The sequence below is a fragment of a genome, unplaced genomic scaffold, assembly GCF_019419815.1.
Source record: "Pyrus x bretschneideri cultivar Hongxiangsu unplaced genomic scaffold, Pyrus_bretschneideri_v1 Contig21, whole genome shotgun sequence".
Classification (NCBI taxonomy): Eukaryota; Viridiplantae; Streptophyta; class Magnoliopsida; order Rosales; family Rosaceae; genus Pyrus; species Pyrus x bretschneideri.
In genome coordinates this window covers 6,466,584-6,493,761 of record NW_025999513.1, presented here as the reverse complement: position 1 = coordinate 6,493,761, position 27,178 = coordinate 6,466,584, and the positions used below count along the sequence as shown (strand labels likewise).

Below are 27,178 nucleotides of genomic sequence, written 5' to 3'. Positions count from 1 at the left end.
TTCAAATGCATAAATTTTGAGCATTTTTAAAAATAAATTATCCAATCAATAGAGAAATTCTGAGCAACAAAATCATTGTATCAACCAAATTAAGGGTTACATTTGTTCATAAGTCATTTCACTTACAAGATATCCATGTATTAGCTCGAAACTTTGCAATTGAAAAATATTCATTACAACAAAATCATTATACCATTAAGCTATCCTATCCAAAATACTTCCCAAACCAAAAAAAAAAAAAAAAATCATTTTAAAGCAAATGTGCATACTTTAAACAACCTCATGCCCAGTGGAATGAGTGACACACTCCGAAACGACCTGTGCTGACCAACACTGGAAAAGTGACGAAACCATAAAATGTGATGATGTGGAAAATGTGAATAAATTAAAACTTAAAAGTGACTAAATGTAAAAGTGTGCATGTGAGCAGAATTGAACTCATTTCACACGTGATGTTAAAGCATACGTAAAGTACAATAAAATTAGGATAATAAATATACCATCGGAAGTGATTTCTGATACCAACTTTTGTCAGGAATCCTCGTCACCACAACAGTTTTTCCACTAAAACCCGGAGGGATGAAAAACAAGGGTGAGTCGGCCTGAAAAATAAAGTTTGTAAACCATTTTCGAAAAGTGTAACCCCTCGCTGTAAAACAAATATATCGTTTCCCAAAAATATTAAAATAATAGTATGTAATAGGTATCTTGCAGCACAAGTGAGCTAAAGGATGTAGGCACAACAACAAGGTATATCAACATCAAATCTCAATTCGTTATTACAAGAAATCAATGCTCGTTAATTTATGTAGGCACACAAGTCCATTGGAGAGTTATTCAAACAATGGAACAGGTTGGGTGTAGGTTTTACATTATGGTAATGCATCATGTGAGTTGAGCTAGTCCCATGACTAGGGGTGGTTCGGTATGGGATACCATACCGAAACTAGTATCCCGAATCTCAAACCGAAATTTTTCGGGACGGGAATTTGAAGACCAATCCCAAACCAAATTTTCGGGAATCCCAAATTTCGGGAATCCCGAAATATTTTCGGGATTTTTGGGACAAATCGGGAATCCCAAATTGAAATATGAAATTATGAATTGTTCTTCAAATATATAATTCAAGAACACATTCATGAACTAGGAATTTCATTTCATTCACACTACCATTTAATTGAACACTGGCATGCTTGACTCTTTTTATCATAGTCAAAATTCAAATTAATTAAACCCTTTTTGCAATCTGTTGAGAGACAAAAGAATCAAGCCTTCTGAAATCATCAGCCATGGCAGCAGCAATAATAAAATCCACATGAATATCAAACAGAACATGAAAAATATGCAAGGTGTAGGGCATTCTAGGTTGCTGAGCATGAATTAGAAACTACTAGCATCAATTATAAAAGAATAATATATATATATATGTATAAATATATATAATAATTAATATTATATATTTTCGGTTTGGTATGGGATTCCCGAAATATCGAGAAGCCAATCCCGAATCCCATACCGAAATTTTGGGATTGGTTTGGGATAGCATCTCGAAAATTTCGGGAATTTCGGTTTGAGAAATTTTTGGTTTGGGATCGGGATTTTTTCGGTTCGGTTCGGGATTTTCGGGAATTTTTTCCACCCCTACCCATGACAGTACAAATAACTAAGAGACATCTTGCAAATACGTAATAATGGGCAGATAAAATGCAAAAATATCATGCCAGAAGTTTATGCTCACAAATAATATGTACGAAAAGTCTATTTGTAAAGCTAAACATCACATATCACATCATAATATATAAAAGCAGTTGTTAGGAAAAATCACATATATATATATATAAACGAAAAGACCTACTCACAAATACATGTAGGTCATAAATCGTCCAACTATTTTGCATGCGGTACTCCTCTGGATGGTCCTCTCCTATATGGGAAATTACTACACTAATTAATAAAATAATAATAATAATTAATGTAATAAATCTAATTTTCTTTAGTTTGCTCAATAACAGAATTGTCGTCGGAAATTTGGAAAGAAATTCAATTGCCCCGTTTGAAGTCGTTACACAACCGAATTTGACCTATAATATATCAAAACGAAGCTTAGGACGAGAGAAATAAGATTATACCTATTTTAAGGTCAAAAGATGGCCGGAGCTCGTTGGAAAATGCCCTGAAAGTGACTGCCCGAGTTGGAGTTCTTCGTTTTCATCGGTTTCGAAGTGGATTCGAGCATGCAAGCTCAAACCCGTGGTCTAGGGGTCAAGGGAAATCGTCATGTGCCTTCAACTCAACTAAACCAACGGGGTTTGTCCGGATTTTGCTTGGGAATCCTACGAACTTTGACAGAAAAATAGAGTGAGGAAATTTGTCCTTCAAATGCACTGAAAAGTGCAGGTGTGTTAGTAAAATATACTGGAAGGTCAAGGGAGAGCTTCAGGATGGAAATTCTGAGCTTACCATGGTCAGAGGAGTGAAGGTTTCGTCGGCGTTCGTCGATCCTCGAAGAGTGGACCTTGTCTTCCTATGGGTTTTCTTGCAACCAAAGGTTGAGGACGAGTTGCAGAGAGTCCTAGGAAGTTTTTGGAAGAGTTTGGGCAGTGTTGGTGGTGATAAGAGATGGTTGCCTGGGTTGTCCGAGAGGAAGAACAGAGTGCAGGGAAAGGAAACGCTGCATGAGAGAGATAAGAGAGGAAATGAGATATAGTCTGTGAGTTGTGAGGTTGAGTGAATTTAGTGGAAGGAGAGAGAGTGACGTGATGGTTAATGTGGGAGAGCGTGTGTGAGAGTAATGATGACAATTGCGGTTGTGTGAATTGATAGAGAGGAAAAGAGAGAGATGAGAGGGAACCGGCCAAAATGGGAGAAATAGTGTAGTGTATTTTTCAGTATGACCGGCATATAAGGTGGTACATCATATGTCATTATATAAATAGTGGGATTTGTGTGTCAGAAAGTTAATAATTAAAAAAAAAAATTTCATCACTTACATAAAAACAAATGAGGTACCATTCGTGTTCTAATTACAATTAAAAATTTTCCGTGAAGGAACAAGTGGGAGAGAAAGAGGGTATTAAGAGTGAAAAAAAGAAAGTGAGAATTTGATGAATAGGGTGGGGTTTTTTTTTTTTTTTTTTGTCGAAAATCAAATATTATTAAAGATGAATTGGGATGTTTACATCAGAAGCCAAAATGTTAAATAGCCATTCTGGCTGAAAGCGATTCTACATATGATACCCTCCCACACGCGTAGCATAAGAAGTCACTTGATGCACAACCCTATTACAAACACGAGAAGTAAATAAAAACTCAACAGAACTCAAGTGTTGTCGAATATGGTGAATATCCCATAGGATACCCTTCATCGCTGCCTCCGGAGCCAAGACTTCATTAAGCATCTCCACCAGGACCTTTGAATCTGTCTCCAACTGAACAACCCCGAATCCTTTGTTCCCATCAACGCCGATCTCATTGCTTCCGCTTCCGCCTTCAAACTAGAGCCACATATTAAATTACCCCTACCTCCAGCACCTTGAAAGATCCCAGCAAAATCCCTGGCAACCCACCCAAAGCCACCCACACAAGTTTGCTTACACCAGGCCCCATCACAAATTCACCTTGATAGGACGAGGACCATCCGACAGTCCACCTGATGTTCAAAATTTCTAGACCATGCATGGATTTGGTCTACACGAGGACCATCTGACAACAAAAACTGAATATAGTCAGTTGTCACAAATTTCCGTGGTGCAAAATTATCATTTTGCTCTCGATTTTGAAACGTGCATAACTTGCTAGTTATAACTCTGAATTGAGTTCCGTCTTCAGCCACGTGTTTGTACGAATGAATATTGTTCATAATTAGTTAAATAAGAGTGAAAAAGTGAAAGGAAAAATTGAGGTCCACTTGGAAGGCCTACATGGCATTTCAAGGGCATTTTGATAATTTTACTACTACTGATAATAAAATACAATAAATCTCGGGACAGGATGTCACAATTAGTGCTCAACAATGTGATTTTTTTTTTGTTTCAAACTGTGCACATTTTATTTAAATGATTTTTTTTGGTTTTGGAAGTATTTTGGATAGGATAGCTTAATGGTATTATGATTTTATTGTAATGAATATTTTTCAATTGCAAGTAAAATGACTCTACAAACAAATGTGTAAAAACTGAAATATCTAAAATACCCTTAAACTTAACAGATTAACAAAAGTGGGTAAAAGTGAGACAAAAAAGTTGAAAATGTCAGTTTCAAGGGGTAAAGTGAGATAAAACCAATTTTAGTGGGTAAATTGAAACTCAGTGGCAATTTCAAAGGGCATTTCGACTAATAAGCCTTAATTCAATTCTATGGCTTACTTTTTGTCATACCCATTAAAATTTCACTGATTTTACTTTGCAGTTTGAAACTAAATCAACGTCATTCTGTCATCTAAAACTCAACTTTTTTTTGTCACTTTGTCAGTTTTCGTGGAAAAATCCGTTAAATCTCTAACTTGGCATAATCAGGACCTATTTATTCCTCCTGTGATTCCATGTCATTGTCATGTATACAACATAATATCACAAAGTAGTTTAATATTTTTGGAATTGTTGTTTGCATTCTACATTTTTTACAAATATATATATATATATTTTTTTTTAATTATAAAAAATTTGGAATACAACATTAAATTTTTAGAATGTCGATAATAATCTCATTTTCTTTAAATAATAAAAAAAAAAAACAAAAACAAAAACTCAAACTCTTTCTTCTTTCCCTCCCCTATGGCATTCTGATTACAATGCCAACGACCAAAATCAACCCGTAATTTTTTTTTGTTCTCTCTCTAGTGGCGCATCTCTACCAACAAGAGCCAAGAGTAATTTGTCCTCGATGCCCACGTAGTAGTCAAATCATGGAGAATACATTCCAACTAGAAGCCAATTTGGAAATTTGATTCCAAAAATATATCCGCTAAACCAATCATCTAGGGACTAGAAGCTATGAGAATACAATCCAAAATTATCTTCATACACCTTAGCAATTGACGGTTGATAAGTACAAGCCGACGCGACCATAATATACACATACCGGCGAACATTAGCATGTCGAGAGTTAACAATATGCCTAAAAACTACCAAGTTTACGACACATCATTCATCCAAACACTGATCCAAATACTCTAATTTTCATCAATGCCCGCCCCAACTGATATCATCCAATCCCTTTTCCTAACTAGTGAGTTAATACTTACAATCCCAAGGCATCAAAATGCGAACCTTTCAGCCTCTTCATCTTCATCTTCGTCTATACCGTCCTCATCTTCGGTGAACATCTCATCTTCCTCTTCAACTTGATCTTCCTCGTCCTCATCCATCATGGCTTTGCCCCTCTCACCTTTGTCCTTCAAACCAGTGCTCAAGACCACACTTTCTCCCCCGGACTTCTCCATATCCTTCCTCAACTTCTCCATGTTCTCCTTTCTGTGTTCCTCCTCCAAACGTTGCTTCTCTGCCCGTCTTTTGTCCAGATCAGCCCTACACAAGCAACAAATTGTGAAAACTAGATCAATTATGCACATCCATATTCCGTGGCAATGTAATATATGGTGAAGAAAAGTTGGTTGTTGAAGTTCAGGCCTTACTTATAGCTGTCCATGTACTCCTCAGCACTAGCTTCAACGGCCTTAAAGAAATCCTTCATTCCAGCACCAGAAACCGCAGAAACTCCAACAGACCGCAAGTTCTTATAAAATTCATCCAGCATAAGGGAGAGGCTCTGAGCTAAATTTGAAGAGTATGAACTATCTGCACTCACTGCTGCTTGAAACGTCTCAAAATCCTCCATCCACTGCATCAACAGCAGTTTTCAAGAGAAAAATAACCAAAAACGAAAAATTATTTCATATTTAACCAAAAACGAAAAATTATTTCATATTTAATTACACACTTAAAAATCAAGAAAATTTTGAGGCTTAAGTTAGTGGAGGTGAAAGTTGAGACAGCTTGGTTATCCAGAAAGTACATTGAACTACAGTTCTTCTATATAAATTTTGATTTTTGTATCATATCAGTCAAACTACTAAAATGTGGACATATAAGAATTAAAAATGGTATTCCAACTATTGAATCATAATAATATGAATAGTGAAATCAGGCTAAATTGTCAAGTAGAATTCTTGACAACAGAACCGGTTGGACAAGATCAATTCCCCTAGAAAAATAAGTTAAATAACGTAAAATAACCTCCACGTTGTGTTGTGTTCTGCTCACCGTTACTCATAGACTTCTCATGACAGACTGCCTCTATAAACATTTTTTCTCCATTTTTTTACATCAATTTGGTAATTTAAACTTGAAACCTGAGTTTGAGACAGATTCCACTACTGAGCCCTAGCAATATATTCGGGAACCATCTACTGCTAATTTAGTGGGAAACCAACTCCAATTGTGGTTCCCTTAAAGCTTCCAGACCCACCAAATTCAAGTATATTCAAAGTGAGTATGTCATTGAAGTGCTTAGGTATAGGGGGGGACGACCGCCGAATTTACATCAGAAATGGGTGTCAGTCTATGTCAGCATGCTCTGTTGTGCTTGCACTCGCACACATATTACATATCTAAAGCATACCTCCAAAGCAAACTGATGTTGAGCCACATCAATCTTGTTGAATGCCAACACAAGAGGTAACCTTGTCTTGTAAAGGATACTACAAGCATAAAGCATGTTGCTCATAAAAGTAACCGGGCTAGCTGAACGAGGCGTATCTACCACATAAGCAATTACAGTAGGAAACGTTGATGCAAATGCTTCTGTGATGATAGCACCAGAGGCAGACCAAGTGAATATCTCAATCTGACCCGGAGTATCCACAAGAACATAATCAAGCTGATGCGCTCGCTTCTCAATGACTGAAACAACCTGAAATTGGAGATCATGATTATAATTTCATTTTGAATAAGTGAGAGAAACAGAGAATGATACAAGCCAAAGCATGAGCTACAAGAACCACTTTAATCAAACAAATCGAACGATTATTCCTAAAAATGCAATCAATGCTTATGTGTGGATGAGTCAAATAAAAACAAAACAGCACCAAGTCTCATTACAAGACATCCTGAACGTTCTACAGAATGAAATTATTTAAGACAAAGATTCACAGGCAACGTTTTACCTCATCAAACTTGGTAGCAAACAAGTTGAGTGAAGTCAAAATCCCCCCATTTGGTCCAAGATTGAATTGCTTCATCACCTCCTTGTACCGAACGGTATCCCTTATGTCAATATTTGCGCCAAACGGTAAAGTCATCACAGCTGGGTCAAGGTTCATCACATAGCCACGAATGTCGGATTCACGAGTGTGTGAAACCAACTGCTGCATAAAGGTTGTCTTACCACTCCCTAATCAAAACCCACAACACATTACCATCATTCAACTTCAAGCACTCACAAATAACATAACTCCACCAAATTCAAAACCGAAATGAATCAGGTAGAACGACCACATTGCTATAATAAACAAAGAAACCCCAATTAAATTCTACGCAATTACCTGCCATGCCCACCACAATTATAATGACAGGTTTTCTCTTGAAATTGGACCCTGACTGCCCTGACGATGATTCCTCAACTTGCAGTTTCTTCATCGAATCAGTAAGTTCCTCATCTTCTTTGCCCTTATTCAGAACAAATCAAACAAATCCCAGCTTATTCCAAAAAAAAAAAATACCCAACTTAATTCAAACAAGTTAGAACAATGACTCACTACAAAAAATTAAATTAAAAAACCCCAGATAAGTTTGTAGTTTTAGGGTTTCTGTGCAGGAATTTAAGAGCGAGAGACTACCTGAATGGTGGAAGAGTCTTCGGAGTCCATGGGTATGGGCGCGCCACCTCCTTCCTCCTGCGATTTGATGTTAATTTTCTGGAAATCTGAATCGATGTCCATTCCGGCGAAGGGAATTGCTGGGTGCCACCTCTTTCCTTCCTGCGCCGCCGTGGGGTGTGGCGGGAATAAGGGAGTTTATGGGAGTGCTGTGTGTGCGAAGAGAATATTTGGAGACGATTATGGGCTTTTCTATGACGCTTGTACACTGCTTGAAGAAAAAAGAAAAATGGCGGTTCTCAAATGAATCTTTCTTTAGAGCATCTCACGCTATACAGAGCTGAAAAAATGATGGATATAACTTAAAAGCTTCGAATCCTGTGGAAAACGAATTTAATATAAAATTGGACTGCTTGTGTGATTTAGTTGAACTCTCTTTTTTTAGTATAAAATTATCGATATACTAAAAAAAAAAAATTTAGAGCCTAATTAAACTTTTAGGCTCTAAAATATAATCCCCTTCAATGTAGGGCTATATATCATTCAGGCTTTATATGCGGCTATATATTTATTTATATAATAATTTGATTGTGCAACAATTGTTTTGTGTGTGAACTTTTCTTAAGTTGATTTTTGAAATTATCTTCAAACTTTTTATTTTCTTAAGTTGTTTGCAAGCTTTCAAGTAACAAAATTGCAATACCCTTACAATTTAGGTATGTTATTTTTTTATGTTTTTGATTTAGGTCTGTAACCTAGGAGTGAGTTCAAAAAACTGAAAGAAAAAAAAATTTTGAGCCGAAAAAGAAAATACCGAACCTTATTGGTTCGGTTTCAATTTTGAAGACTCGGAAACCGAATCGAACCGAATTCCTTTACACTTTATGAATGTATCCTCATGATGTTTTTTTTGTGAAACTTTGTTGCCAAATTTAAAACTAAGCTTAGGGCTTTTTCAAGGAGTATACTTGGTTCAATTAGGAAGGATATTTCATTGGTTATAGAGAAAAGTTTTAGAAGGCCTTGGATCTTAAAAGAAATTCTCTATTTATCTGCTTTTTTAATAGAAACAGTGATCATTTTTCTTTTAATTGAGGTTGTTGATATAACTTGACCTTCCCACTTTCCCCGTTTTCTTATTATTAGTCTACCAATGTCGTACCGAAACCGAACCAAACAAAATCAAACTAAAAAAAAATTGAACGGAAAAAACCGAAAGAAAATTGAACCAATTCAGTTTGATTTTGTTCGGTAAGATTTTGCCAAAAAACGGAACTGAATGAAACCGAAACCATCCCTACTATATCCTACCAATGTCATTTCAATATATAATGTGTTTTTAATTTTGAAATTAATAAAAGTAAGCTCTTTTAGACCATCTTCAACCCTTGGGTTAAAACTTAAAATTTTTAACCCAAAAAATTTGTTTTTTAACCTAGATACAGTTCCTCTCATCTAACCATTATGGGTTAAACTTTTAGCCTGAGATTATTAAATAATGAATTTATGATAACTTTTTTTCTTAAAGTAACTTAAAAAAAATATATATATGTAGACTATCCTAATTTAATTTTATAAACATTTTAACCTAAAAATATTTAAACTCCAATAAATATTAAAAAATTACTAAACCAACATCATGAAACTCGTGGGATAGTACGAAAGAATATGAAACACATAAAATAATTTTTTTAATTACTTTAGTTGTTGGATTTAAATTTTTACCGTTGGAGTTAATCAAATTATATCTTAGCCGTTGAATTCAATAAATTTATAAATATTAAACTAAAAAAAATACACATATATGGTGGGTCAGTCCCACTAACCTAGAGGGAATCCTAAGCTAAATTTGCCCCAGAAATGAGTTTTAGATTTTACCTCATATTCGCTCCAAGGGTTGGAGTAAGTTGGAGTAAGTTTAAAACCTAGAATTTGAATTTTGCCACAAAGGTTAGAGTAGGTCTTAGTAAAATAGCTTATATCATTTTATGTTACTATTAAACATACAGATAAAATGGAAGACAAAGAAACTCAACGAGAATCACTGCTATATAAACTTGACTTGGCAAGATGATCAGCCACTCCGTTACAATTCCGCGGAATATACGAAATATTACACTCTTATAACTCGGAAACGAGCTCCTTAATATCAGAAGCAACAAACGCGAGACCTGAAAAATCCATTGTCCTTCCATTGCAGGCGGCCACAGCCTCCAAACAGTCAGATTCCACTTGTAACCTGCTCAAATTGCAAGCAGCTCCACTTGAAATCTCCACACCCCGGCGGCCCACAAAGCACCCTCCCCCACCATGGATCACAGCCCCCGCACCCCCGACTACTTCTCAAACGAACAAGAATTAAATATAGTATATATAGCTAAGACAAATTATTGATTATCAAGGTAACATGATTTTTTTCAAATACATCAAAGCAAACGCCTGGCAATTGCTGCAGCCATGCTACTAAGGTCATGGACAACTTTGTTCTCAACGGTCACTGGTGATTTGCCGGAAAATTCCTTTTCACATGCTTCAGCCGCACCGGCAGCGTCGTTCAAGCCGTGCTCTGCAAACTTAGGGGTTACCCTACTTAAAACCTTGACTAGCTTCTGCGACATCAGCTACCAGAATTGTATGGTAAAAGGTAGCGCAAGATTTTAAAGGTTGGGCACTGAGGCTCTGCTTAAGCAGCTCGCTAAATCTATTCCCGGCGTCAGTTGCCATAGCCTTGGCCATGTCAACTGTGATGAACCCTAAGCCGGTCACCTCCGCTTTTGCGCTTCGAGGGTCCAATTTGAGAGAAGAGACGCAGAGATTGTAGTCTGGTGTTTTGTTTGCAGGTTTGGTCGATTAGTTGGCATCCATTGGAAAGGTCACAGCCCTACTGCAATGGCTTAGGGGAAGAAAGATTAGAACTAGACATGCTAGTTGGATAAGCCATGTTCAGTACCTCATTTTCGCAAGACAAAAAATGGATTGAGAAGTTTGTCGTTGCTTATGTAACTAGGCCCGTTTGATTCGCGTGAAGGAATTGATGGGAAATCAAGTGCGAAATTTGGTCAGTCATGTAAATGGCACCTCATTAAAACAACTAATTGTGAATGAATATACATTAGAGTTGTCGTGTACGTACAGTTATTCGTCTTTGAATTTGATAATATTAAAAGCGCATTCATTTATTTTTCATTTCTAATATCAAATTTTAATGGTAAGTGACTATGATTTGTGTAAAACAAGAATATAAGACGCAAATGTATATTGCAACTTTTCCTTTTAGGATAATTTACCCGAAAAAAGTTTGGAAGCTTTGTAATAACATGTCTCCACCCTCCTCCATTACCAATATGAATGATTGGTAAATGGGGATGTCAGCTTTATATAGTGATGATCTTTTTCATCTTAGTAAAATTTCAATTCTTTGTTGGCAAATGTGGAATGACAGAAATAATTTTATTTTTAAACAGATTATACCTCATCCAACTCACTGTCTGATGGCAACATCTACAATTGGTAAAGAGTTCTTGAAGGCTAATTTGAAACAAAAACCAAGGAATACTAAGATCTCAAGCAACACCATTAGTTGGAAAGCACATGTTGAAGGCTTTTATAAGCTCAATTTTGATGGGTCGGTCGAGGGCGCTTCTGCAGCTATGGGTTTTATAATTAGAAATCATCGGAGGCAACCTTCTCTCGTGGGTGCTCGACAGCTTGGACCAAACATTATCACCATGGTTGAAACTCAGGCTCTCTAGGATGCCTTGGCTTTGGCCAAAAAACGTCAAATCAGAAAAATTGTGATGGAAGGTGACTCGAAGGTTGTGTCATTGATGCAGTTCCATGGAGAATTAGGTCCATTGTTGAGGACATTAAACGACTTGCCTCATCATTCGAGCTGATAGAATGAAATCATGTATATAGGGAAGTAAACTTCACAGGGGACGCCATCACTTCTCGTGGGCATAATTGTACAAATTCATATGTTTGGGATGGTTGTGTTCCTACCCAAGAAAAAAAAAAAAAACTCTCTTGTATGATTCTTGAGGCCTTGGGTGTCTTCGAGATTTCTTTTTATTTTAATCTTCTTTCTTCCTCAAAAAACAAAAAAAACCCACGTGATATGCACATTACAAACAAATTATCATAAATAATGTGGGTCAAATTCACCTTTGATAAGAATTGAACATAAGACATTTCAATTACAAGTAAAAGATAATACTACTAGACCGTATTCCTAAGGGGCGAAACGTTGACCAAGGTCGACTTTCAAGATTTTCACCGGCCGCGTAAAGTAATACAAGCCCAGGGGAAGCCCGCCATTGCGGCCCAATCCTACCCGCGCAAGTCCCGTTTGGAACCTATAGAACCGAGGTCGGATCCGTTGTGATTGCTCATGACGGTCTGACCCGAACCGACCCTTCGAACGCCTCGAGTCTGGACGCAGCAAACAGCACATAGAGTATCTGTGCTTCCCTCTGAGTTTTTACTTATTACACTCTCACAACGAAAGGACTTCACTTTGTCTTTAACCTCCAAGTCTTTCTCTTCCGAAATTCAAGCACCAGTCTTGGCGCTAGGGTTAGGGTTAGGGTTAGGGCACGCAGAACTTTGTAAAGCTGGATAGGTACAGAGTAGACCGCTATGGCGACAACGACGACGGCGACCACCACCACCAGGACTCGGTCCCCTACCGTCGACCCTCTCGCTTCTCCGACGCGCCTATGAACCACCAGAGCCACCACACTCGCCGCAGCCCTCCTAACTATCGTGGCGGAGGAGGTCGTGGTAGTGGTGGTCCACACCGTGGCTTCGACACCCCACCTCGTGACTCTCCCGGTGGGTTCCGGTCATTTGGGGGCGGCGGCGGCGGCGGCGGAGGGTTTGGCCCGAACTACCAGGACCCGCCTCCGCTATCGGGTCAGAAACGAGGTTTTACTCGTGGAGGTTCTCCAGGTGCGTTGTTCTGATTTTCTCTAATTTTCTTTAATTGGGATTTCATGTTGCGGTTTTCAAGCCTCAGAGCACTTTAGAAGTTGGTGAAAAATGAAATTTATTTGCTGCAACTTTGATGAATTTTCTTGCATTTATGTTGTGTTTTGCTTGAGCTAAGTTTATTAAGCAGTTTCAATGTACTTAACTCGTGGGAAGATAGTTTGTAAAGTTAGTCAATAGCAATTAATGTTTGATTTTTGCTTTAAAATCTTGCTCAAGTAGCTAAAAGGCTGTATCTTTTCATTTTGTTTATGCTGTAGTTACTTTCTGCGTTGCTTATGAGTTTGAATATCTTTCAGATCGTTTCGATAGAGGCAGCTTTGCCAAACTATTTATTGGATCAGTTCCTAGGACAGCCACCGAGGAAGATGTAAGTTAGCCTATTATTACTGTACCAAAATGCTCGATATATGTTGTTGTTGGACTTTTCCATATGTATGAAATGGTGCTATGTTTAAATTGTAACGTTTACACCATGGTGTTTATGCATGTTGGTTTTATACGATGTCAGATTCGTCCTGTGTTTGAAGAACATGGAGAAGTGTTAGAGGTTGCTCTGATCAAAGATAAGAAAACAGGACAGCAGCAAGGTACCTGTGTGCGTAATTTTATTATATAATTGTTATCGGGAATATCTTATTTCAGGTGCTCTGAGAGGCAGATGGGAGCATGCCAAAGCTCACCTTATCTCACTTTGTTTTTGCAACAAGTTTCACACTTGTTGGTTTTGCTTGCAACCTTTTATTCATGTCCGTCCTCTCAAAGAAGAAGAAGGCAAGACATGTAAACCAACTAAAAACCAGTTTTCGAATAGCTGTTGGGATCTTGGAAGACACTTAGGTCATGCGCTTCTGATAGTGGCTGCAGCAGTGGGGGCATTACCTAACAAATTATTTGTAATGGGAGTGTCTGTTGCCATAGCTGTTGCTTGTTTATGTTAGGATGTTTAGAAGTGCAACTGTTGTACAGAAAATTGACTCAGAACATACGTGGTTTATTGCTTTTGACTAGTATTAATCATAATGTAATTTGGAGGATTTCTTTGGTTTATTCTTATCTTGGTGAACGCGGGAGTGCTCTGTGTGAATGACTTGGAATGTCATGTATCACTTTATGAGATTGACAGGATGTGATGGATGTGAAGTTGGATGTTCTGGAAGGGATGGATGATTATTGGATGGTTTGTGTGAGTTTGTTGGTTTTACATCTTTCACTGTCTAAGTTTCGGCGTGTTTTCATGTGTGCACATGGGGATGGATATTTCAATATGGTGGTTTTATGCCCCCCCTCCTTGTACACATTTTAAGATATCAATGTGTGGCAGAACTAGATTTATTTATTTGTTTATTCCTGGTACGGTCTTTGGATGGTTGTATGCATGGCAAATACCTCCTTTTGGAGCAAGAGATCCGATTTGCATTTGGATGTGTTAGTTGAAACTCATTTGTCTCTTTATGATGCTGGATGTGCCACCATAAGGAAAATGTGGTTGTGTGTTGTTACCTTATTTGAAGTTGGTACTCTTGAGTAGCTCTCATGCGGCTCATGTTTTGAGTAGTGTTGACATAGCAAGACACTTTCAGTAGCGGGCTGATGTTTAATTCTTGTAAGGTTATTTATTGTTGAGGTTTGTAATATTTCTAGGGCAAGTATTTTGTTTGGCCTTGTGGATTTTTATATTAGTTTTAGCTGTCCTTGTAGTAAATTTACTTTGTAGAATTCAGGGATCTTATTGTGAAGTGCAACTGAGTTTTCTGGTTGTGGAATTCCATCACCAGTTGGGGCTTTCCAACTTTAGAGCTGATCTTGTTCCCACTCCCAAGTGATAGGAGGCTCTGAGCAAGTATCGCCTTTGTTTTGTATCATCATAAATTAGTATTCTCTATAATTTCCTTAGTCTTTTATTGAAACTTACCTCCCCTGTGAATGCATGAAAGCGTTGGAAAAACTACTCTGAAGGTTTGGTATGGGAATATTGCGTCAAATCTTCTATACTTTCTGATGCTATGTGTATCTTGAGTTGGTAGTTTTCCATTTCTGTTCGTGTGGGTGAATGTACGAGTTTTTTTTGAGTTGCGAATTTCGGCCATCAATCTGGCTGATTTTTTGTTTGTTTATCATATCCATGTGGTTCTAAGTGTCAAGATTTGCATTGGGCAATACTATCTCATTCGTCGACTTGTTGGTAATGTGAAAGTTCATCATATATTTGGTGAAGTTAGTGAGGCAATGGTAGACTTATGATTTATGTCTTTGGTTATGGTGTAGCTGAACAGTCTTTCTCTGGGATTTGTTGTATCATAGGATACAGTTTTGTTAATGGCAGAAAATGAGTTGCTTTTTCTTTCAATTATTGGTTTGCTTGAATGATCTTGTCATCCTTTATTGTGCTGAGGTTTATCACCTACAATATTAGTATAGAGGACTCTTGGCTTGTCTAGAGATTTGACTGGTAGTGTGACGTGGGAGGTGGAACTTAATCCAAGTTTTCTCATCCAGAATCATAGTAACAAGGGCATACAAACGCAAAGCTTGTATAATTTCCATGGTTTGGCTTCTGAAGATGGTATTTGTGGCCTCTAAATTCCCCAATCGATGCTTCATAATTGTTGGTACACTCATGAACTGTCATGGTATGAACATGTGCATATGTTCGTTCCGGACTTGTTATTGATTGTTCTAAACTATTCCTATGGAGAGTTCCTCAGGCCTGATTCTTCCTGGACATTGCTTTGATAATGTCTAAATAGGATGTTGAACAAGCAGTGATATTAATCATATAGGACACTCTTCTGAAATCAACTTTTCGTTTAAATCTGACTGTTGTGTCGGATGAAAGATCTTACTTTTGAGACAGCCAATCTGGCGTGAGATGGCTTGTGTGGTGGCTGTTTTATCAGGATATTCCTTTCTGGATTTACAAAACTTTTGATGAATGGTGTATTCTGATGGTATATGAATGTTACTTTGATGTCTAATTTTGTGATTTATTCCAATTAGAGGACAATGATCCTGAAATCAAGATTGAATTGTTCTTTTTTTTTTTTTGATGTTATGGTTTCTTTTGGCTCCCCAAGCTTCCCACCATTATGAGCCAAATTTGGTACATGATAAGCGTTCTGAAAAAATCTGATGTATGAAGCTTTTTTTTATGCACTTGTTCTACCTAGCTAATGTCCTCTGGGTTTAATGATTGTGCCCCGTATGAATGAGCCATTAATATTATTAAGATAACAATCTTGTTTGAAGTTGTAGTATTGATAACTTATGTTATTTGGAAAGAAAGGGTTTGACAAATACCTTTCTTTTATACCGATATGATCTTGAAACGCCACAACCATGGATTGTTTACGTGTTTTGGGTTGTTCCTAGATGTGTGGTTTAAGGTTATGGGTTCTCACACCGTTTTTCTAGCCATTGCTCTTCCTTTTGCTTGTACATGCACTAAGGAATATGATGTGTGTGATATATCATTTTTATTTTTAGTTGTTTCTTTTGAAATGATAGTTTTACTAGCTTATTAGCTTGTGAATACAAGGTTCCATGTGTGTGTTTTTAAAATTTCTCAATGGGAATTTTATTATGGATATCAACCTAGCTACCTATCTTTGGCTTTTTTACAAGGGTATAAGTTGCATATGCAGGTTGTTGTTTTATAAAATATGCAACCTCAGAAGAAGCTGGTAGGGCAATTAGAGCTCTGCATAATCAACACACTCTTCCTGGGGTAAGTTTTTTTTTACCGTTTGATTTTCAATCGTCTTGTAACTAATTTATAGTTGTTCCACACTCTTGTTCCTTCAGGGAATGGGTCCTATCCAAGTCAGATATGCCGATGGTGAACGAGAACGCCTTGGTAATTGTCATCTCAGTATGAATGTTTGATTGTTCCATTTTATGTGCAAATTGTATTATGAAATGTGTATAGCCTTTTTAGACACACATCCCCAAATATTAGATACACTGCTGGCTCAAATGGTCAGTCATATCTTGGCTTGAGTTGGAGCCACTTCTTAGAGGACATGATAAGTGAGAAGGAACCTCTTTCAACATACAGTAATCTTGTGCTTGATTTTTCTTGATCTCTTAAGCCCTTACTAACCTATGAGTGGTCCTCAACCAATTATGCTGTTACCTTTGGTTTTATATTTTTTTCATCAAGACCGTAGTGTGAATGAGGTGGTATCCATGGGGGAACTTTTGTATATCCTCTGTATTTGCACACATATCTAATTAATTTATAGTTTTTCCCTTGTTGATGTCAACCCTTTTTTGATGGTAGGTGCGGTTGAGTACAAATTATTTGTGGGATCACTGAACAAACAAGCTACAGAAAAGGAAGTTGAGGAAGTATGTTGTACACCAATATCTGTTATCTTCTAGGATTATTATTTTCCAGTCTTCTTTTCTCTTCTTGAAACAAATTAGATCTTCTCTTTATTAGAACCACAATCCTATTTTTCCTTTATAGACATGTCCTTTTCTAATTCAGAGGAGATTTATATACTCTCAACTTAAAGCAAAAGAATCTTAACTTCAGTTTATTTTAGTAGAGTAAATGTTACCGTTGGAAGTTATAAATGCAGCTGGAAAAAGAAAGAAACCAATTGCTGTTTTCTGTTTGCAGATTTTTTCACCATTTGGTCAGGTTGAAGATGTTTACCTCATGCGTGATGAATTGAAGCAGAGTCGTGGTGTGTTTATTAGTCATATTTAAAATTTCAAATATAAGGAAAGCACTTTATATGAGATTTATGCATTCTTTGAACCATTCGTGTTTAGGATGTGGATTTGTAAAGTACTCCCAGAGAGATATGGCATTGGCAGCTATAAATGGTCTTAATGGGATATATACAATGAGAGTGAGTGTTTTCTTGTCTTTTTCTTTGGAATTACTTTAGTATAATACTGTGTTATTAAATGCTATCCTATTATATCACACATATATTTCTATTCCTGCACCTCAGGGTTGTGATCAACCACTAACCGTCCGGTTTGCTGATCCTAAAAGGCCTAGGCTTGGAGATTCAAGGTTTCTTCCTCTTTGTTTTTCTTAGACATGCCTTGAGGCTTCTTTATATTTTTTTGGCCACTGGTTAAATCTTATTGTTCGTTGGAGTGATTTAATTGATTCTTTTTTATATTTAGCAATGTGCAGATATCAATTTGTAACGGATTCCTAGATGTTTCTGACAGTGTTCTTGTTTAGGGGTCCTGCATTTGGGGGTCCAGGTTTTGGTCCTCGATTTCAAGCCCCAGGGCCCAGGTAATCCCCCCAATGATCCGAATGCTGTTGTGAAGTTTTTTGTCTGCATTCTCTTTGTTGTAGCCATTTACATTCTTTGTTTCTAACTTACTCCAAACAGACCAATGCCTAACTTTGGTGATCCTATGCGCGACCAAATTCCAACTAATACTTGGCATCCAATGAGTCCACCAAACTTAGGATCATCCACCAATCCTGGTAGTCGTGGCTTTGGGGGCAATTTGCTTCCTCGGTCTGGAGACATGCCGTTTCCCTTGAATTCAGTAAGAATAATTCAATGATTTTGCAACATTGCTCCTCTAAGAAATGTCCCTTTTCTTGTGTTCGCGTAAGACATCCAGGGAAGGCATACAGATGCCGTAAGTAACGCATCTGTAGTGATTCTTGATTGGATGATATTACCGTAACCTTTTCATACCATCTGCGGCTGAAGATGAAAGGGTGGCTGCAGGGGCGTTGTGATTTTATTGTTTACATTCACGATCTATATGATGCTAGTTTCTTATTAGAGTTTTTTGTTATAAGTGTGCTTAATGGCCTTTAAAAATCTAATTATTTGCTCTTTGAATTTTTAGGGTGGCCATGGCGGCTCTGCAGAGGGTCCTCTTCCTGGAATGGCAGTTTCGTCTTCTTTAACATCACAAAAGGTACAAGGTGTTAGAACTTTATTTTAATCTACGTGGTAGTCTAAAGTCGAAATAATTATTTCTTATTTACCCGTATTTCAGTGTGGTTTGATTGGATCTGTTTCAGAGTTTTAACCAGTCCATGCCACATGTTGGCCAGCAAATATCTCCATTACAGAAGCATATTCAGTCACCTCAGCATTTGCCACCACCCCTCCAACAGCACCCTCAAACTTCGGCATCATACACACACAGACAAACAGTACGGCAGCTTGGTCAGGCTCAACTTCCTCATTCTGCTGGTCAAACACCATTTAGTCAAGCATTACCGCCACAACAGTTTCTTGGCTTGGGTGGACAGTTGTCTGTTCCTCAGCCTGAGGCTCAGAAGAATGCGCCTTCTGCTACAGCACTACCAGCCCCTTTGAATATCAGCTTACAACCTCGGCCCATGCCCACTGCATCAAATCAACAGCAGTCTGGTTCTGCTCCTGCTCAGCAACAACTGATTCAGCCTCTTCAGCAGTCACCCTCTCCGTTAGCTCAGATGCTGTCGCAGCAGACACAAACTCTGCAAGCAAGCTTTCAATCATCTCAGCAGGCGTTCTCCCAGCTCCAACAACAGCTGCAGCAAATGCAACCATCAAATCAGGGGTTGGCAATGCATCAGAATCCCCAGGCTAACAAACAGCAACAGGTACTTTAAAATTAGTCAATTGTTATCTTGTAGGAGTATGTGGTAATTGGATGTCCCAGATGCGGTACCATGAGGATTGTAAATTTAGTTGCTTAAATGGATTGATTGCATGACTTGTGGCTATAGAACTGTAGAACAATGCTGTTTTGATTGCCAAAATATGGCTAAAGCTAGGTCGTCACCTGTAAGTGGCGCGATGTGTGGCCCGAGCACAGTGATAAGTGAGCAAGGGTCGCTGTATCTCCATTGGCACCCGGATGCTGTGTTAAATGAGCAAGGGGGCCGTAGAAACTTATTTTTGAACGACTCTACTCAAAGTTGTTTGGAAGCAGGCTCACATCAACTTTACCCAGGACATGCAAAAGTAGTAAAGTAGTACTTTGACTTTACTAGACAGGGGAGGGCAAAGAAGATAGGACAGGAGGGTAGGGTTCAAGAGAGCGGAATACACTTAGGAACGTGGAATATAGGAACGTTAATGGGAACATGTATGGAAGTAGAGGTTCATTTTTTTTTGCCACTTTGTTTTTTTATTCGGTTGTATCTGTAACTGTGGTTAGTAAGCTGTGCATTTTAGCTTCTGCATACATTTGCCCCACGAGTGTATGTTGGTTGCCTGTCAACCTAATCATTTTGACCTGCCTGCTGCTGATTTTATGATACCATTCGTATTTCTCAGAGTTAGAAGTTTAAGCCCTATACGATCTTTGCATTTGGCTGGTTGCCTGTCAACCGGATAAAATTGTCTGTGATGCTCTATTGCTTCTTCTAGTTGTCTTAACCATCTCCAACCTTGGAAGCTGAACATTATATTTGTTCCTGCAGTCTCAGTGGACTGGGGTTGCATCACATACAGTTGCCAGCACTACTGCTTCCACACCGGCGGTGGATGTGCTTTCAACCACATCTGTTGCTCCAGCTATTCCCGGATCCCAGGCTATAGCTCCTGCAAAATGTGTTTGGACAGAGCACACCTCCCCAGATGGATACAAGTACTATTACAATAATGCAACTGGTGAAAGCAGGGTAAGGATTTTGTCACTCAGATTCCCTCTTTTTGGCCTTTTGACTTCAATCTGATTGATGCTGCTCACGTGACTTGTAGTGGGAGAAACCTGCCGAACTTATATTGTTTGAGCAACAGCAGCAACAAAAGGCACCAGTTCAGCAGCCTCATGTCGCATCGCTCCCTCCAAATCGGTCTGCACAGCAAATTTCTCAAACGCAACAGCTGCATCATCAATCTCAGCTTCAACCACAGCTACGGACTAACTTGCAGTTACAACAGCCCTCGTTTTCTTCATCGGTCAGTGTTTCCTCATGGTTTCTCGAATGTTAAAGATTTGATTGTGGTTACTAACTCATTACTTTGAATTCCAGTATCAGGCCTCTGGAATTATAGGTCACCAAAATGTTCAGGTAAATTTTGCACCTACTATTACCCAAATAATTCACATTCGCAAGAAAAATAAAAATATTGAGTTTTCCCCTAAACAGTCCATTTTTAATTGGTTCTTTTCATCATTTGTATCTCCAGGAAGGAAGTTATTCACAATTATCCACACCTAGCTCAGTCGGTGATCCTTCACGCTACCAACAGGTATTCAGTTTTTAAATCCAGGTGCTCAGTGTATTTTAAGTATCACAAATTAACTTTAGTTCTCTGTTTCTGCCAAGGGTCTTCAGGCTGCTCAGGAGTGGATGTGGAAGAATAAACCAACAGGTTCTAATCAATTATTTTCGTTCAAATTGTGATGTCAGTTTGGGTTTTACTAACTGATCTAGCAAGATAATGGACTCGTAATGGTTAAATTGGAAAATTCCTAGAAAGGGCTAGGTTTATTGTGTCTATATAGAATGAGAAGAAATGTCAAATATTCGGGTCTTATGCGCTGAGCATTTGTCTACTGTTTTAACCCCTTTCTAAATTGGTGAACATATTTTCAATCTCCAGGCGCTTGAAGTGGTCAAGCAGAATGTAAGGTGGCACGTCGTCGGCAAAAGAATTGATGCTCGGAGGAAGCCGAACGATAGCATAATTGTATGAATTTTGATCACCATGCAGCCAAGGGTCCTTGTTAGAGCTTGAAAATGCTGAGTAGGATGTGTGTAGTGTAGTGGAAACGTTCTTCGGCCCTTCGGTTCCTTTTTTGTGAGCCTTTTTTTTAACTGTTTACAGTTACTGGCTCACTGAATTGAACACGTGTACCATTAGTACTGGGCAACCATTTGCCTAAAATCGAGTCGTAGGATATAATTGTAAAACATAGAAATCAGATAAATATTAGTTTAGCTTGTACTTAAACCCAAAAAATAAAATATTTGGTAGATAATATGTCATTAGCTTTGCCATAATTTGCATTACAAAGCTAACTAATTGAGCCTTCCACTGTAGGAAAGTGGTTTACCACTGTAGGCTAAAAGGTCAATTGACACTTAGGCAATTCCTACGAATCTCTGTATTCATCCCAGTAACTACTCCCAAGCTTCCCATTTTTACCATACAATATTCGAAGTCTTCGAAGAAGGCGGACGGGTCTTGTGCGTAGGTTTCTACCAGTTCACGCATTTGATCGTCTCCGGTCGCGAGATGCTATTCGGAAAGCAGCAAACCCTCCCCGGAGAGAAGCATAAGAGAGTACTGGTCGTCAAACGTTGCTGGGGTTGCTAGGTCAAGGTTTGCCAGCGTGTCAATGTCGGATTCTGAGCACAGCTGCCGCAGCAACTGAATGTATTCAAGAGCCGTGGTGGAGCGTTGTAGGCGGGCGGTGAAGGTGGTGCAGGCATTTCCCATCTTATGTGCACCCGCGGCAAACAGAGGAAAATGTCGGTCTTATTTTTTCACTCAAATGAAGCACAATATTGAGAGTAGCAGAGAGTGCAGCCATGTCCTTCAAGCAAAGGTTTACATTTCGGAACTTGGATAGCAGTTGTGCAACAGTAGAATTTGGGCCTGGAATGTTGTTATTTGCTAACGATTTGCTAGCAGTGAAGCTGCCCTTCCTTCCCATTTGACTATCCTAGCTAGGTCCACCAGACTGCAGGTTCAAATTCAAATTTTTAGTCGAAACTCGAAGGTAGCATATCTGGGCTTCCTGAGAAGTCTTCCTGTTGCACCCCTTTCTTGTTAACAAAGAAAAACATGAAATATGTAGCTCTTAGCGCACACACCACAACGATGGAGTCTCGGACAGCAACTGCAATAATGTCAGCACATGAAACTGTTCGAGGGCAAACAAGTTCAAGATCCTGTTTTATTGCATCAATCACTCCAAAACCCCTCAGAGAGTTAAAGTTAGGCGCTGCTATTTTTTCACCAACAATGTTCTCATTGTCATCTAGCAATACTGAAGCATCGCAGCCCTGCACAATTCACATCATTTTAAAAGTATATATATTTAGCAATATGATAATGTATAAAATAGTGGAAACTAGAAAACATGCATGAACAAAGCAGTCGTGGAAATGGAGATGAAGCAGAGAGGCTGCCATTCTTGGGTCTTCAAACACATTGAGTCTGATCCCAGCAGCTGCATATATTATGGCCTCTGCCTCCGGGCATCTATCGTTGTACACATCATTTCCCAAGAGGTCACCACAATCCTCATCTCCATATCCTCCTCCTCCTCCTCCTCCTCCCATGGTTTTCGGCACGATTGCAAGAACAATCACAACGTTCAGAATAGTGAAAAGAGAGCCAACTTCGTGGCCATATTGTGTTCTAGCTGTTCTCTATTCTCTCAGTACTTTAGGGAGTGTGAAAAGGCGAGTAAGGGTGGTAGAAGTTTTTGTATTATAAAGAAGTTGAATGGGAGGGTTTAGTAACATCGAGGAGAGATTTGGTCGTTGAGATTTGGTGTTTGAGTCTGTGAAAGAGGTCTAAAGGCAAAATGGGTACGGACTATTATTGGTTGTTTAAGGGTAAAGATTTGTTCCTCATTGGTTTGATATGTGCATAATCTTTTCTTTTGTGATTTTATAAATACGGGTTAGTTTGTAGGATGATACTTGGCTTATTCCTTTAGAAATAGGCATTCCTACTTTCATTTCAATCACAAATTGGCATGTGTGTTTTGATGAGTTATGTATGTATATGCGTTAAACTGTGATTTGTAAGAATGAAGAATGACTCCTTCTTAAGATAGTGCCCAACAATGTCCTAAAGTTTTTTTATTTTTTATTTTTTTTATTTTATCAGAACAATGTCATAATATTTATGTGTCAGACTATGACTCGTACCTAACGAGAATATTCCTTACATGTGAACAGTCAAGCATGTTCAGAGGATAGTTAAGAGACATGGTCAATTAAGCTTTTATAAGAGGTCATTGTTTGATGAGCGCATATGCACGTGTATATCAATATTTGGGATAATGGAAATACCATGTTTTGGTTTCAAATTAACTAATTTGGTAATTAAGTGTAGATCACTCTAATCCGATTGAAGGTACATCATTAACTAGAAGAATGAAATCATGCACTCCAATTGGATAGGGTTTGAATAAGTTCGTGCAATTTCTTACCTTAAGGGGGCGTTTGTTGCGCAGGACTATCTCGGACTGGATTAGCTTCAAGGACTAAGCTGGACTGGCTTAGACTAGACTAAATTGGACTAACTTAGTGAAACGTTTGGTGCAGTATTAGACTAAGAAGCTGGATAATAACAAATTCTAATATTATATTATTTAATATATAAATTATTAATATTTTATTATGATCTTATCTTTTTCTTCATCTTTTTCTTCATCTTTTCCTACCATTTTCGTCCCACTCTTTTCCTCTTCTCTCATCGTCCCACCCTCTCCCTCTCTTTTTCCTCTTAGACCTCTCAATTCATGTCTTTTTCTCATTCCTGGTCAAACTCCTTATTGATTCCAATCTCTATTTCTCTATCCTCCCTCCCTCTCTAGCAATGCGTTGTTCGAATGGAACCTCACGGCTCCAATTTTCCCGACGAGTTGCAGGTTTCCCGATGTGTTTTCCGGCCAACCCTCGTTAAATTGGATGAAGTTAGCACCGCCAAAAAATTCATCACCATCCCTAGACCGAGATCTTAGCTTTGAATGCTCGAATCTGTCATGGATTTGAAGAAGCCCAAACAGGCCGAGACTTCCAGGCTATTTTCCGGCCACATTCGACCACATTTTGGCCTCGATTCAGGTAAAATCGTAATCTTGTCACTCCCAGCTTCAATTTGGTATATTTTATATGAAAGTTGGTTGTGAAATGGATCTGAAAGAGAGTCAGAAAGTTAATGATTGATCTAGGTGACCGGAGATGATGAGGAGTCTGTAGGGAGTGGTCGTTGAGCATGACGAGGACGAGAAAGAGAGGATAGTCTTAGCTAGTCCCATGGTTATTGGGGGGTCTCGCTAAGACCTCTTAGTGAAGGGTTTTGTCCATGCTAGTCCCCTTTAGTCTCATTAATGTTAGTCCCAACATGGAACAAATACAGTATTGGACTAATAGCTAGTCCAGTCCAGTTCAGTCCAACTTAGTGAGGGCAAACAAACGCCCCCTAAGGGCCTTAAAAGGCCGGTTTAGAATAACATCCTACGAGCAAAGAAAGGCACTGTGCGCTTGCACTCAATGATTAAAATGATCCATAGTGTTTATATTTCTGTGATGCCAGGTTCTAAGGGGGTTGATATTGTATGCCCGAGGGATGCTGGCAAAGGGGGCTGAAGAAAATTGAGATTATCCAAGGTGGTTAATGATGGTGGGAAATGAGTTATGGATTCGAATTCCTCCAATATAAGTGACAAGGCAAGTGGGACAAACTGAATTTACCTTGTCAACTCCGTACCTGCAAAGTAACTGTAGACATCAAAATTTCGGAATTTTTCGTGTTTACAGTAACTTTGCTTCATATAGCTACCTCAGTGATAAATTTTTAGCAAGTAAATGTTGATGGCAAAGTGGCACGTAGGCCATCAAATTGCACATCACATAGTAATTAATTAGGTATTGGTATAATGATCTATGCTCTAATTGTTTGAAGAGAGATTTCAAGTTTGATTTTCCTTACCCCTTTATTAAGGGAATAATTTACATGAAACAGATTTACCATCACGTGGTGTTCCGATTCACCAGTGCATTGTCATCTGGATAAAAATTTGCTCATGAAAATATATTATATTGGACAGAGGACGGAACGTGGCCGTGAACACGTTACATATAAATCATTCTCTTTTTTTTTTTTAATGGAAAGCATACAATTTGCTCAAAACGTTACTTTATCCCACGAGGTCATATATGTATGTATAATGTATGTATGTACATACGTACGCACGTATATTTGTATATATGTATGTATGTATTTATTTGGGTAAAAATTGGATATTCTGCACAGATTTTTTTCCCCTCAAATGTACATGACTTAAATGTTTGTTAGATGAAATATCAAGCCGAGTGCTAGTGGGTTTGGGCTGTACATTTAGTTTCTGCATCTGCATGCTTTGTATGGGTTAATTTTAGCTTTAGATTTTGGAATCCAATCAAATTTGGATTCATGTGCATCTCAAACACAAATACATATGTAACTAAATTTGCATAAGGGATCTACTTTTGACTAATTGGTAACTTGAAAAGCATTTTGTTCCCTTTTCTCTAATTTCTAAATCTCACGAAATTAAAAGAATGTCAGGCACGGAGGGAATATGATATGATATTGGATAACTTTTCACATGATTTTGTACAGCCAGACAAGACTTTGAAGACGCACTCACAAATCACAATTAGCTCAAATTCGATCGAGGTCGGCATGCAGCAGTGAATTAATGGGAATCGAACTGTTCATATTTTTGAAGCGTATTCCCCTGCTGTTTGAATCAAATTTACACAAAGAATATCCAAATATTATTACACCTTTTTTTTTTTTTTTTTTTTTTTTCTGATTATATATAGACACACTTTTGGAGTTCCTTTAGGCATCTGATTATCTAGGTAGCATTGAACTTATTGCACTGCTGCATGTGGAGCCAATGTCTAAACTTTTCTGAATACATAGTTTATGTGCTCAACGGTTTGAAATTGCATTTTGGCAACGAGTCGCGATGGCAAACACAATATTTACAGTTGCTCGTTTAGTTCTATTAATCTTAGATTTGATACTACTTTTGGACTCATGAAATCGCTGTATGTGCAAATGCGTGCAGACAAATCTATTGCAAAATGCATTGTTTGAAGAAACCAAAACTCGAAACTTGAAATGGTAGAAAAGCTATATATAGTGAATTTGCCGAACTTTTTCCACTTATTAGATCCCTTTGGTATGGACTCTGAGAAAAGCACGAGCTAGACATTTTGTACAAGACGACTTGTAAGATCTTTACGAATTTTCAACATCCTCCTACAAACGTGCGGTTCTCCAAATTTGTCTAAAGCATTAATTCTACTAAGAAAAGTTCAGGTTTAAAACATACGCTAAATCCTACATTTGTTTACTTATTATATGTACATGTTTATTTTTTATTTTTTGATAAACGATAGCAATAGTGGATTAATTGTAAGTTGTTAGAATGAAGGAGAATCGGTAGAAATCGAACCCACACCATGGTGCAAAAGCATATATTTGCTTTCACCACCAGTTAAAGCGCTGCATGTTTATATACTTTTATACAAGATCACTTGTATTGATTGTTAATTTGTAGTACCAAATAAGAAAACAATATTACTAATGCGATTTTGCTCACTGCCCTAAATTAGTGGTGAACATCATCACCACACTGATTGTTGTTAGTTAAGTATGATTAAATGTATTGCACAAATGTTAAAATTAAACCCGC

At 38.1% G+C, this 27,178-nt stretch overlaps 3 protein-coding genes, 1 long non-coding RNA gene and 1 pseudogene across 5 annotated transcripts; 1 reads left to right on the top strand and 4 right to left on the bottom strand.

Annotated features, from left to right (window-relative positions):
- Positions 1-1,688: 1,688 nt before the first annotated feature.
- Positions 1,689-2,750, bottom strand: LOC125477323. The gene is made up of 3 exons (XR_007258458.1): positions 2,461-2,750; positions 2,130-2,340; positions 1,689-1,924 (listed from the first exon to the last, which is right to left on the bottom strand). It is a non-coding gene; the product is annotated as an uncharacterized LOC125477323 (long non-coding RNA).
- A 2,248-nt stretch (positions 2,751-4,998) lies between these two features.
- On the bottom strand, positions 4,999-8,150 carry LOC125477469 (GPN-loop GTPase QQT2-like). Of its 2 annotated transcripts, none has more exons than XM_048584617.1 (6): positions 7,835-8,150; positions 7,541-7,694; positions 7,163-7,389; positions 6,619-6,909; positions 5,633-5,838; positions 4,999-5,525 (listed from the first exon to the last, which is right to left on the bottom strand). In XM_048584617.1, exons 2-6 carry the CDS (start codon positions 7,632-7,634, stop codon positions 5,255-5,257), a joined length of 1,089 nt encoding a protein of 362 aa, XP_048440574.1. In that variant the 5' UTR covers positions 7,635-7,694; positions 7,835-8,150; the 3' UTR covers positions 4,999-5,254. The 2 variants fall into 2 exon arrangements, with proteins under 2 accessions (XP_048440574.1, XP_048440573.1); XM_048584616.1 differs by having other exon boundaries at positions 7,541-7,664; positions 7,835-8,149.
- A 1,701-nt stretch (positions 8,151-9,851) lies between these two features.
- Positions 9,852-11,390, bottom strand: LOC125477386 (annotated as a pseudogene).
- An 823-nt stretch (positions 11,391-12,213) lies between these two features.
- LOC125477366 (flowering time control protein FCA-like) lies at positions 12,214-21,731 on the top strand. The gene is made up of 19 exons (XM_048584386.1): positions 12,214-12,763; positions 13,102-13,172; positions 13,314-13,392; positions 16,447-16,529; positions 16,607-16,658; positions 17,085-17,152; positions 17,430-17,496; positions 17,585-17,664; positions 17,770-17,834; positions 18,012-18,068; positions 18,169-18,331; positions 18,644-18,715; positions 18,822-19,391; positions 20,217-20,417; positions 20,497-20,697; positions 20,772-20,810; positions 20,929-20,991; positions 21,069-21,114; positions 21,346-21,731. Exons 1-19 carry the CDS (start codon positions 12,532-12,534, stop codon positions 21,351-21,353), a joined length of 2,217 nt encoding a protein of 738 aa, XP_048440343.1. The 5' UTR covers positions 12,214-12,531; the 3' UTR covers positions 21,354-21,731.
- Positions 21,732-22,451: 720 nt separating this feature from the next.
- Positions 22,452-23,033, bottom strand: LOC125477385 (peroxidase 40-like). Its single transcript, XM_048584416.1, has 2 exons — positions 22,842-23,033; positions 22,452-22,754 (listed from the first exon to the last, which is right to left on the bottom strand). The coding sequence occupies exons 1-2, from the start codon at positions 23,031-23,033 to the stop codon at positions 22,452-22,454; spliced, it is 495 nt and encodes a 164-aa protein (XP_048440373.1).
- Positions 23,034-27,178: the final 4,145 nt, after the last annotated feature.

Coding starts and splice junctions, on each gene's coding strand:
- LOC125477469 (XM_048584616.1), bottom strand. CDS start 7,936: ATGGACATCGATTCAGATTTCCAGAAAATTAACATCAAATCGCAGGAG. Junction 7,390..7,540: donor AATTGTGGTGGGCATGGCAG/GTAATTGCGTAG, acceptor GGTTTTGATTAG/GGAGTGGTAAGACAACCTTT. Junction 5,526..5,632: donor GAGTACATGGACAGCTATAA/GTAAGGCCTGAA, acceptor TTGCTTGTGTAG/GGCTGATCTGGACAAAAGAC.
- LOC125477366 (XM_048584386.1), top strand. CDS start 12,532: ATGAACCACCAGAGCCACCACACTCGCCGCAGCCCTCCTAACTATCGT. Junction 12,764..13,101: donor TACTCGTGGAGGTTCTCCAG/GTGCGTTGTTCT, acceptor AATATCTTTCAG/ATCGTTTCGATAGAGGCAGC. Junction 20,418..20,496: donor ATGCAACTGGTGAAAGCAGG/GTAAGGATTTTG, acceptor CGTGACTTGTAG/TGGGAGAAACCTGCCGAACT.
- LOC125477385 (XM_048584416.1), bottom strand. CDS start 23,033: ATGGGAGGAGGAGGAGGAGGAGGAGGATATGGAGATGAGGATTGTGGT. Junction 22,755..22,841: donor TCCATTTCCACGACTGCTTT/GTTCATGCATGT, acceptor TGAATTGTGCAG/GGCTGCGATGCTTCAGTATT.